Source organism: Macaca nemestrina, chromosome 10 (assembly GCF_043159975.1).
Source record: "Macaca nemestrina isolate mMacNem1 chromosome 10, mMacNem.hap1, whole genome shotgun sequence".
Lineage (NCBI taxonomy): Eukaryota > Metazoa > Chordata > Mammalia > Primates > Cercopithecidae > Macaca > Macaca nemestrina.
Window position 1 is genome coordinate 55411176 of NC_092134.1, and position 13081 is coordinate 55424256.

General features: G+C 32.3%; 1 protein-coding gene across 13 annotated transcripts in view; it reads right to left on the bottom strand.

The window, feature by feature from the left end:
• The window catches only part of LOC105473314 (neuron navigator 3), an 899580-nt gene that overhangs the window by 248968 nt on the left and 637531 nt on the right, over nt 1-13081 (bottom strand). For all 13 annotated transcript variants that reach the window (XM_011727068.3, XM_071070568.1, XM_071070565.1 and 10 more), the window contains 2 exons: nt 3264-3336; nt 854-1037 (listed from right to left, as the gene is read on the bottom strand). In XM_011727068.3, the coding sequence (XP_011725370.2) occupies nt 854-1037; nt 3264-3336 (257 nt within the window). The remainder of the gene's footprint in view (nt 1-853; nt 1038-3263; nt 3337-13081) is intronic.

Below are 13081 nucleotides of genomic sequence, written 5' to 3' on the forward strand. Positions count from 1 at the left end.
ACAGTTTTGCTTTTCAAAAGCAGAACTGAGGCTTCCTTGAGAGGAGAAATTCTACCTGTGTACTGCAATTTCAGTTCATGACAAGAGTTTTAGCCTGCCCTCCCAGCTGGGCTGCCCTTCAGATTTCATACTTGCCTAACCAGAATGCACAATCATACTAAACCAATTCTTCACAATAAGTCTCTTGTTATATATCGTTTACTTGCTCGACTCCTCTAGCTGAACACTGACTGATGCAATTCTAAATTGGAAAAAAAAAAACACACACACACAAAACTAATAATGGAAGAGAAAAGGAAGTTGCCATGATTTGGGACACTCTACCCAGGCTGTGTCTACATATGCCAAAAGACTCAAGCCAGACAAATAATACATGTATGTGCATACACACACACACACACACACACACACATATCAAAAACACTATGTTCCCAAACTCAAACTCCTATGTTTAACAGACCTGAAATTTTTGAGACTTAATTAATCAAAAGTATCAATGAAAGATAACTACACGACAGGAGACTAGGACTCAGTAGCACATTCTAAATACTGAAGTCATTTGTAGAAGAAAGTAGCCATGCCACATTACTTACACCAAAGACATTTCACACTGTGATACAGAACAACAATCTTTAGAAAGCAAAAAAAAAAAATGTCACCCAAAACATGATAGACGTTGCTTGTCCAAGCAAAAGAAGAGTGGTTTTAATTTCCATTACACAAGTCAAATAATCCCATCACACTGATACAAGTACATGAGTACGTTTTTCAAACTCGTGGACAATAATTTGTTAAAAACAAGTTGTATCTACACAAACTAATTGGAAACACATTCCCTACTTCCTTTCCTTACCTGGACTGCATATCTTGTTGGGTTTTGGCCTGGCCAGCTTCCGATGGAGGGGAAGCGTGAGTAACTCGCTGCTGAAGTTCCACCAAGGACTGGTAGTACTGTTGTTGATGGTGTTGTTGCTGCTTGTAGCGAGACAAACTGAAAAACAGCCCTAGAATGGCTTTTAAGTTTCCATTTCTTATTTCTGTATGAAATGAAAAATACAAAAGAAGCATCGTATGTATTCAGTGTCCTTTTTAACAAACTCTAGATGCAATCCTCTTGAACTAAATCTGTGAAGGTAGAGATACAACTTAATTCTCTCAGTCACAGTTGAGTCACAAATAAACCTGAATTTCTGAAACATGTTAACATTTCCAAATACCTTGGAATTTCAGGGAGAGAATCAAAGGATAGAGGGTGAAAAGAACAAAGCATGCTCAGAAGTGATATTCTTTGCTGACCTTGAACTACAATTTTTCTCGAGTTAGCTGCTGCTTAGAAATAAATGAGCTCTCTCTTGTGCTAACCATTTGATGTAGCACGTTGTTTTCCTCACAAATATACACAGCTGTTGCCAGCATAGCAGTGGCTACGAACTGCAGAAAGAAAGCCACTGAAATGTTGGTTGTCCTGCATTTATAAATATTGATGACGTGGGTGCACCTCGTAATACCAACTGGATTCGTTGCAATCAACTTTCTTTCTAAATCACCCACTTACCAACTCATTTATACATATTTATGTATGTATATATCTTCCAAATATATATCCATATATATCAAAATATTTATGTGTGTATGTATATTTCCAAAAAACAGACATAATATCAATTATTAATGTTCCAATTCTTTTATTTTTAATTTATGCTATATATTAATAAATAATGAAGATTAGCTTATGTTAGATAACATAATTGAATAAGTAGAAATCCTTGTTCTAACAGATGAAGTTCCTGTGTAAGATTTTCAAATATTGAATAAAAAAATTAAATTCACAATGTAGGCTACACATAAGCCTATATTTTTCTCCTGTAGTTACAACCTAAAAAATAGGAAAAGAGAAGGAAGTGAAGCTTGAAAGTAAGCTACACAACCTGTAATCATATTTTAAATAAAACTTGCTGTTGGCAATAAAATACATCCTCCTCTGAGATCAAGGCTTTATGTCCCCTTTTGGAGTTTAGGAAAATTAACCAACTCTTTGGATTTCTTGATCTCTGATGGTTTATCATATAACTCAAACTATGCAGTAAAATAATTAATATAAAATGACCCTCTGAGTTGTTCTATTTCCTCCCCAAACATTTCTCATAGTTTCCGTCATATTGAAGAGTTGGCTTATCAATCTGAGGCTACATTGAGAGAGTGTTAATATTCTCCTATAAACCTGAAAGATTTTGTTTAAAGAGTTTTTAAAAAAATATTGTCTTATTATTTTGCATGTTTAATTAATTTAGAGAGTAAATTTTGAGCATTCATATATTTTTAAAAGATGAATGAAAATCAATAAGCTTATATTAATAAAGGTTTTTATAAGGAAGAGACACACAAAATGAATAAATGGCAGCAATTCTAGCCTGCCTTTAACTACTTAGCAACATATTATCCTGGGGAATTTTATTCAAATGTTATTCTAAGTTACAGAACTACCAGTTAGGTTTGAACCTGAGCTTCTTGGCCATTGAATGTGTAATTTAATTATATATTATAACATGTAAATATAAAAGAAATGTAAATATCAGGGTTCTCAAGTATGGCAAATTTTATCTTATGTGTGGCAAGCGTTTGCCAACTTTTGCCACTTTTATATGTGAAAGTAAAATAAACTCAGGAAAAGATAAACATCAAAACTTGTTCAAGTTTTCCCCATTTTGCTATCTTTCAATTTTAATGATGATCTTTTGAATCTTTAATGATTTAAAACATTTATATGTAACAGTGATTAATGCTGTCAGTTCTAATTATTTAATACTTCATAGTGACTTATTTAAACTAACCAACTATTTTGACTATTTCTACCAACTTGAATAGATTATAGAAATGGTATTAATAAAATAATATTAAGACTTAATTAAAATATTTTACCTGTATTTATGTCATCCAACATTTATGTGATTATCTATTAATCTACTCAAGAAATCTAATTATACTATAAACTAGTAATAACATAAAGATGTTTTGTTGGTTCACTCTTCTCCCATATAGTTGGTTATGAAAAGAATAGCTCTGGCAAAATATGGAAAACATTTAAATATTTAAAGCACATAGTAATAACCATTATGTTTATGTTTCAGTTGTCTTGAAGACTTCACCAATTTCTTTTATCACATTAAGGAGCCGTATACTCCAATGTTACATTTCTTACATTATAAAAAATAATTTAAATACATTGATGCCATTTGTGACAATTCAGTCATTCTTTTTCTTACCTTCAGCAGATAGACCTTGAACATTTACCCCTCTGGCTGCAAGAAAACTAAGGCAGACATCAACATTTTCAATCTGCAACATGAAAAGCAGTGAAAAAGCAACTTAGGGGATTGTATTTTAATAAATGCATGTGCCAAAATGAAACCAGAAAGAACGATAAAGAATGAATAGTTTACATTCATTTCATACTAGAAGTCTTAACCAGACTTTAACTAGAATTATTTTGGCTAATTGCAGAATGAATATAAAGCTTTCATTGTCCAGCTGGTACTTACAAACAATTCATAAAGGCCTGATCAAGAATGGCATTCTTGCAGATTAACAACCCACCTACTTAACATAAAACTGGATCTTGTGCTTTGCAAATAAGTCCCAGTGAAAGCATCCATACAGACTGAGATTGTTGCATGTGTGTCTTAGAATGTTAGGATGTGGGTAATTTAAACTCAACCAGCAGCATTTGTTAAGTACGTCAAAAGATAGATGGAGAAAGGATTGATACAATATGAAAATGAAGATATTTTCATTCTAAACCTAGCAAATATTTATTTTAAAAATTATATTTGTATTTCTAGAGGTGAATAATCTGCTGATTAAATATAGGTGTTGTCTTTGCTATTTTAAAAGGATGATTCCCGTAGCGCATTTTTGTTGGTTTGTTTTTGTTTTTGTTTTTGATTTTGAGACAGAATGTTGCTCTGTCACACAGGCTGGAGTGCAGTGGTGCGATCTTGGTTCACTGCAACCTCTCCCTCCCGGGTTCAAGCGATTCTCCAGCCTCACCCTCCCAAGTAGCTGGGACTACAGGTGCACACCACCATGCCCGGCTAATTTTTTATATTTTTATAGGAGGGGTTTTGCCATGTTGGCCAGACTGGTATCGAGCTACTGACCTCGAGTGATCCACCCACCTCAGCCTCTCAAAGTTTTAGGATTACAGGCGTGAGCCACTATGCCAGGCCCCATGACTTTTAAATTGTTGGTTTCAATATGATTACCAGTTTACAATCATTTGGGGTGAGAAGAAAAAAAAAATTGATCATGGCATTATATAGCAGTGACACAGCTAAGATTCGTAAGAGTATAGAAAGCTAAAAACTTCCAATTCTTTGTGATCCGTCTCCCTGGATTTGGGAGTATTCTATAAATATTTACATTCTACAGTAAAGATGAGATTTAAAATTAACAACTTGGCAAGGAACTATTGTCTGTCTTACTAAATTCTCATCAAAAGCTATGCATGAGGACACACACACAGAGTTCTGCCAATGTCCTCCCTAGCTTAGCTTCATAGTAAGGTCAAAATGTCTCTTAAAGAAAATAAAACGAAAAAAATAGATTCAAGAATCTATCCTTATAAAACAGAGAAACTATTTCTGTTCCTTTAAAATAGCAATTTTGTACAAAAAATGATAATATACAATGATATGCTTTTTCCTTAAAAATGACCACAGACAAGATATACTCATTTATTTTGAGGAAAAAAAGTCTTATATTAATTAACTTCAAAGTAAGTTTTACTGAATTTATTCTACTGAATAAATAATAGAGTTAAACATGCTGAATATAACATAATATAATAAATCTTATTGTTCTGCCGATCAGCATCTGAATATCCAATGAGGTGATAGTGCTGAAACATATATTAATTCTTTCCTTTCTTCATATTTCATTCTGCTACTATCTATAAGATTATATAAGGAAGTAAAGGAGGAGGAACAATAACAAGGAATGAGGCAAATTGGATGTTCTCTATCCATCCACAGTGTTCTTTTAAATGTATTTCTTTCAGACCCACTAAAAATTAGTAAAACAAAGATGCCAAATAATTATTGTGGCCTAATATTAAGAAGGATAATGTGATGTAATATTTTTAAATGTTTGCAAGAGCAGTCCTAAAGTTCTTGATTTCAATGCAATTATATGCCTTTTATAGAAAGAAGGAAGATTTCTGACCCAAATGCGATTTGCTACAAAATGTTAATAGGATATTATTACCTAAAATTTAGTTACTCATATTATACATGAACAGGTTAGCTCATTGAAAATCCAGAAAAGGTTCATCGAGTCTGTAGCTAAGTTTGTAAGATAATTTTTTGTCTACCATTTAACCAGCATATAAAATAAACTGATTCCTAAATTGGGTGTTAGACACAACTCTTTCTTTCATCTTGCACCACAATCAGAAGGGGAATGTAAAAGAGAAGAAGGAGAAGGAGAAGGAGAAGGAAAGAAAGAAGGAGGAGAAGAAGGAGGAGCAGGGGGGAAGAGGAGGGAGGAAGAGGAAGTGGGGGGGAAGGAGAAGGAGGAAGGAGGAAGCAAGAGGAGGAAGGAGGAAGCAAGAGGAGGAAGGAGGAGGAGGAGAAGGAGGAGAAGAAGGAAGGAGAAGGAAAGAGAAGGAAGGAGGAAGAGAAGGAAGGAAGGAAGGAAGGAAGGAAGGAAGGAAGGAAGGAAGGAAGGAAGGAAGGAAGGAAGGAAGGAGGAGAACAAAAACAAACGATCGATAATACATTCTTTCTTATTTTCAAATCTATTTATCAGGAGCATTCAATCATTTTTACTATTCTCTCATAGTCATTCATTATGAGGACTGGCAATTTATGATAGTTATGTTCCCCATTATTGCCTGAGTAGCTAGGTAATAGCGACAGAATAAGTACTTGAATATAGTTTCCAATATGACTATTAAAGGCTAGTTCATTAAAGCTCATTTATTTATTCAACATTTATTGTTAAAATTAACAATTTACCAAAATTTATTTTCTCACAGTGTATCAGCATAATAAACATGACTTTCAAGAAAATAATACCTTTTCCCCACTTAATTCTAGTCTTTCTATAAATTCAATCACATTTGTTAGTACATACTAGGCTATATGTTTTATAGTAAAAATAAGTGGTTTTAACTTGTTAAATGTCATTTATATGGTCGCTTTCTCACCAGAGTCATACTTTTGAGTGGATTTTTTAATGATAAAATAACATTCTCTGGTTAATAATTGTATTTCAATAAATTCTAAAGATTTTATCATTCCTGTTTTTAATATAGATTTCCCCTGAACATCTCTCAGTTATTATAAATAGACCTAGTACAAACACCGTTTTAATTGCTTTTTTCCATATTAAATGTCAATTTTTCTATAAACTAAAAACCTCTAAAACTTTTTGGTAACTTACAAATAAATAAAAGTTATTTTACCATCAAATTGAGCCAAGTAATTGTAATCTGTTTTATTTTCCTTCTTTATTGTTTGAATCGGATATCAAACAAACTATCAAAATTCAAATCATATTTTAACACCAAAAATTTGGGTGAAATTTTAATTAGAATAACTTCATGTACCTTAATATTTTCTAGAATATTGACTGTAACCCACAGCAAGAAATAAATTGAATAGCACAACCCAATATGCTTATACATAATTATAATGGAGTCAAAGTTTCATGGAATAATACTTTAGCTTACTAAATACAGGTTACTGCGATGCTTCCTAGTGCACTGTACTGTCTTCTGTTTAGTCTATTTAGACGTTGCTTAAAATCTACTAGGTGGATTTCAGGGTCCATTCATGGAGGGTAATCCACTATATTGAAAACACTGCCCTAAGAAGACCAGGGCATTGCCATGCCTACAATGACTCTTTTCTGGTGGGGTTTGTAGCAGGTGGTATGCAGTAGGGGGCATATTCAAGGGTAGCAACAAGAGTAGTGAAGGGACAGTGAAGGTCATGAGAAATGGTCAGATTCTGGATGTTTTCTGAGATAAATTTATGGGAAGATATGGCATTTGAGAGAAAGAGAAGAGTCAAGAATAACTCCAAGGATTTGGGCTTTAATCACAAGAAGGATGAAGTCTCTATCCACTGAGATGGAAAAGATCGTGAATGGAAGTAGGAAGTTTCTTTTTTGACATGTTGACTGGTCCATCAAACATTCAAAAGGAGATGGTTAGTAGGCAGTAGGACACACAATCTGGAGTTCAACTGAGAGGTTGGAGTGAAGATCTAAATTCAAATTTTTTGGTGATGTGAATGAAATCTTGAGGGTGATTATCAACAAAAGTGTATAGACATAAAAGAAGAGGAACAAACAGTGAGCCTTAGGAGATTATCATTGGAAAGAAGAGGAGGAACCAACAGAGAAGAGTGAACAAAGCCACCGGAAAGTATGAAGAAAATCAGGAGAGGATGGGGTACAGAAAACCACTTGAAGAAAGTATTTTAAGGACAAGGGAAAGATGAGCTCTATCAAAAGGTGCTAACAAGTCATGTAAGACAAGAGCTAAGAGTTGACTATTAGATTTAGAATTAAGTAAATTAATTAATGAAAGTTGCTCATAATAGTGCTTATCAAATAGTAAATGCCCAAATATCTAAATTAAATATTAAAGTATATCTTATAACATCGTACACAAATTAAATATTAAAGGATATGTTACATATTACATGTGTGTTTGTATGTGTGTAATGTATACATAGATGACCAGCCAGAATATAAGCTTCATGATGGTTCTTTTTTATTCTGTCTATATGCTCTTCCCAGTCTATTTAAATCATATATATGTAACATATATGTAATATGCGTTACTTATATAACATATATGACATTACATGCATGCAATATATTATATATAATTTAATAATCTATTACATGTTATGTAATATATTACATATATAGTAATATAAAGATATATATTACAGATATGTAATATATAATCTACACTTTAATGATATACATTACATATAGTAAGTTATGAAAGTATATATTATAGTTAACATATTACATACATGTCTTATACATGTAATATATACATATGTCATATACACATATATTACATACATAAGATATATATTATGTATGCACATATTAAACATATTTATATTAAATATATATTTATATTAAATATTAGTATATTTAATATATTACATACATGCATATGTATAATATATACATATGTGTATATTGCATATATCATACAGATATGTAATATATAGCATATACTTTAATACTTTAATAATATATTACATACATAGTAATGTTATTAAAGTATATATTATGTATTTAATATATTACACGTCTTATACATGTAATATGAACATGAACATAGTAATATATATTATTAAAGTATATATTATATATTTAATGTATTACATATATGTCAGACATGTATATGCATGTATACATGCAACATATGTATATTAAATATATATTTATATTAAATATCAATATTAATACATTACATATATGTAAATGTGCAATATATACATACGTGCATATCACATACACATATGCATTTTTATTACATATATGCATTATATATGTGTATATATCATACATATGCATATATTACATACATGACACATAGATGTATAGTATGTGTGACATAACATATACTTTGATTATATATTACTATATATGTAATAATATAATCATGTATGTATTGATGATATGTAATATACATTATTAAAGTATATATAATAGTATATTACATACATTACATATATATTACAGGTAATATATATTGTATGTTATTAAAGTATATATCATGATATGTATTACATATATATTAAAGTATACATCATGATATATATTTAATGTGTTATATATGTATATATATTTATTTATATGCGTGTATCTATATATATGACTAGCCAGAATGTATACTGTCTATTGATTCTTTTTAATTTTGTCTACTGCTCTCTCCCCAGTCTAAATGTATGACTTAGGTGATCTACAAATAATTTCTGAGGAAATAAATGAACTACAGCAAGGATAATATAGTGTTTTCATGCTTGAAGCAGTCAAATAAAAAAGAGAAATAATTAAACCCTAACTGGAAATAATATTAGTAGTCAACTTCATTATGTCTCCTGAACATTGACCCTGATGAGCTGACTTACTTGTATGACATCCTTAAGCCTCTCCTCTGAAATACTTGAACTCGTCTCTGCTGGTGGGAGCTGACGCCTCTCTTCTCACATTTACCCTCTTACCCCCAGAACCTCACACCATGGCCAGGCGCAATCAATGCTTAATGCATTATTGTTGACTATCTGAATGAATTAATAAATTTAGACATAGCATCATTTATAAGCTGTAATAGCATTTGGCCTGCTATATGTTCAAAATTTAGTTTTTGGTCTTTTTTTTTTTTGTCGGGATAGGGAGGAAAATACTACTCTGGAGTAGAAAAGATGTTGATGAGAGTAGAAAACCAAAACCCGATCATAACCGGCAAATTAGTGAGAAATGGAAATGCCAAGGGATTAGTCAAGTTTTGTGTTTTCAATTCACATTTAGAAAAATCAATAGTTCATAAAAATAGAAATGATGTGTGGGGAAAACTTGTTACCATTATATTTTGGGATTAATAGAAATAAATGATTTCAAAAAATTCCATGATGGTGGGGCCCATAATAATCATTTTAGCTGATTTTTTTCAATTTAAGAAATAAAAATTAAAAGCAGATAATATGAATAATTACTTAGAAGAGTCATTTAAATTTTACATGTAAAACACTTAGCACAATACAATGTACATAGTAGGGATTCAATAACTCAAAACAACAAAAAATGCCTACTGTTATTATAAAAGTGTTTAATATGAATGGAGGGTAATGATGCTATAATGGTATAAATGATGCCATTTCACATCATAGCCTCTTTCACTTTTGGTATTACACAGAGTTTCCTAAGAATTATCCGTATCCCAGTAAACTCAGTTCCCAAATTTTTAATCTAGTATTTCTTAAACTCTACTACACTTAAGAATTAACTGAGGATCTTTTAAAACCATAGATGCCCAATTTATACCCTCATAAGTTTAATCAGAATGTCAGCAGATAGGAGCCAGTTTTTCAGTATACATTACAAATCCCCAGGTGATTCCAATTTGTAGCAAAACTTGTAAATTACAACTTCCAAATATATTCTTCAAAGAAAGTAACTGCAGATAATTTCAGTTTACTACCATGTGGTTGCAGGAATTGCACTGCTCACACTAGAGTAATACATTATAATTTTTTTATTTGGACCATAATACTATATAATTCATGTGTTATTCCTGTGATATTAAAATATATTCCTTTGTAGCAGTAATACAAAGAAATTCATTATTATTTCAACAGACACCATGTTAATCAATTGGCTCAAGAAATAGTCACACATCTGTAGCTTACGGACAGTCACTCTCAGGACGTTTACTTGCCTAATTATTATGTTAGGCACAATTTCATGTCAAGCACAATTTCTTGGGCCCTTTTTTTCTACTTCTGGTTTATCTTTTATTGGCATGGAACACCTACTTTCCCTTCCTTTTTCATGTTAAATTTTAAGCATGGCTTGATAACTATAAAAATGTTGGCTGTGTGATGAAAATAAAATGAAAAGTTTCTGAGAGCTAGAGCCAGTCATTATTTTCAGAAGTATCCAAATGCACAGATACATTGAGCCTTGAGGTTTTGGGATTTCATCAAAATAGTTAATCTTATCATAATGCCCTAAAGAAAAACAGTTTTGTTAGAGTAATTCTTCAAATACACTGTTATTTTCTTTATTACAGAAACTAAACAAATGTAATAGAAATTGGTCCATATTTTTAGAATTGAGTAGTTTCTACATACATAATTAATATTAGCATCCTGTAACACTACTGGTTTTTCATGTTCTGTCAAGCAAACCATTTATTTATTCATTCGTCACACATTTATTAAACTTATTTTATGCCTGAAAATGTGCTCTGTGCTACAGACATCAATTTCAAAACACAGCCACGATTTTCATGTATTCTAAAGAGCACTGAATTATTTCAACTACTCACATAAAAAAATGGGACAGAAATTTTTCAAGGCAGAATTTTTCTGATTGTCTATTTTCATAGTTGTGTGTTTATACTGACCCTTACATATTTGCTAAATATGAGCATGTCTGATTGCTAAATTACAAATTGGGTTTCAAATGAGAAAAGGAAGAGTTTCATCATCTTCACATATGAAAACCCAAGACACTTACAAGTATATTTTTAACTACACTTATTATTTTAAACCTGAGAGTTAACATGCGTTCTCAACATATAAACCATAGAGTGTGTATTAGAAATACTGATATTGGCAGGGTGTGGTGGCTCACGCCTGTAATCCCAGCATTTGGGGAGGCCAAGGCAGGCAGACAACCTGAGGTAAGGAGTTTGAAACCAACCTGGCCAACATGGCAAAGTCCATCCCTACTAAAAATACAAAAATTAGCTGGGCATGGTGGCAGTCATCTGTAATCCTGGCTACTCTGAGGAGGCTAAGGCATGAGAATCACTTGAACCTGCAAGACAGAGGTTACAGTGAGCCGAGATCATCCCACTGTGCTCCAGCCAGGGGGACAGAGTGAGACTCTGTCTCAAAAAAAAAAAAAAAAAAAAACACTGATATTTATTAATTTCAGGGATGAATAAACTATTCTAAATATGTAGTGCTTTTAATCAGCACAGCTCTTCATTGAACTCATACATTTTAAGCTATGTGTTTTATTACAGCCAGCCTTTTAGCATTTTTTACTGCAAATATAACCTGTTTCAGGACATGTAATTAGAAGTATCTATCACAATATTAACAAAGTAATATCTTGTCTATTCACATATTTTTACACTTACTTATGGATAGTTAATGAACATTACAGTTTGGTACTAAATATCAAGATATGATTAATAATCTCCTATAGTTTGTGATTAAATCTAAACCATGGCACAACACTTAACACCGAGTAATTAATTCATTCAGCAACTATCAACTGTTTATTATGGTCAAAGAGCTCTGCTCAATGGTGAAGGGATATAAAAATGCATGATAAGATCTTTGCCTTTGTGAGCTTGTAAAATAGCTGAGGAGACAGAAAAGATTCATAAATTGTCATAACGCAAGGCATAACACGATAAATTTCAGAGAATTATAAACGACTCTGTAGAGCAGCGAGGAGAATGGAGTTATCAATTTCCACTACAGATATGGAGAAAGCTTCACAGAAGTGTCATTTAGACTTAAAAAGCTAAGTTAGGCCTGGGTGTGCTGGCTCACGCCTGTAATTCAGGCCGAAGTGGGTGGATCAACTGAGGTGAGGAGTTTGAGACCAGCCTGGCCAACATGGTGAAACCCCGTCTCTACTAAAAATACAAAAATCAGCCAGGTATGGTGGCATGTGTCTGTAATCCCAGCTACTCTGGAGGCTGAGGCAGGAGATTCGGCTTGAACCTGGGAGGAGGAGGTTGCAGTGAGCCCAGATCACGCAACTGCACTCCAGCCTGAGTGACAGAGTGAGACTCTGTCTCAAAAAAATTAATTAATAAAAACGTAAGTTGGATTTTATATAAGGTTAGACAAGCATCAGAAGGAGGAATGGGGCATATTAACCACAGTAACTATAAGGAAAACTGTTCACAAGGATGCTTGAAAATTGATCGCTCCAGTCCTTAACTTCTGCAATTATGCTTATAGGGTTGACTTTGACCTGGGATTTAAAACACTGAGTTTCCCATTGGACTCAAACCCTGCTACAATGTAAAAAGCTAAATAATCATAAACCATATAGCAGGTATAATGCCTCAAAGATTTATTTCTCTCTCCATAAGAAATGCATCCAAGTTAGAACATGGCTAAAGTGCTAGATATTGCTGTTGCCAATCATACATAGAGAATGTCTGGAAAAACATAAACCAATCCTAACTTTGGATATTTCAGGAAGGTAGATTCTTTTGTGACTTGTGCTATTTTTGTGAACTATACTTCTCATTTTTCACATTAAACATGTAATACTAGTGTCATTACATAAATTA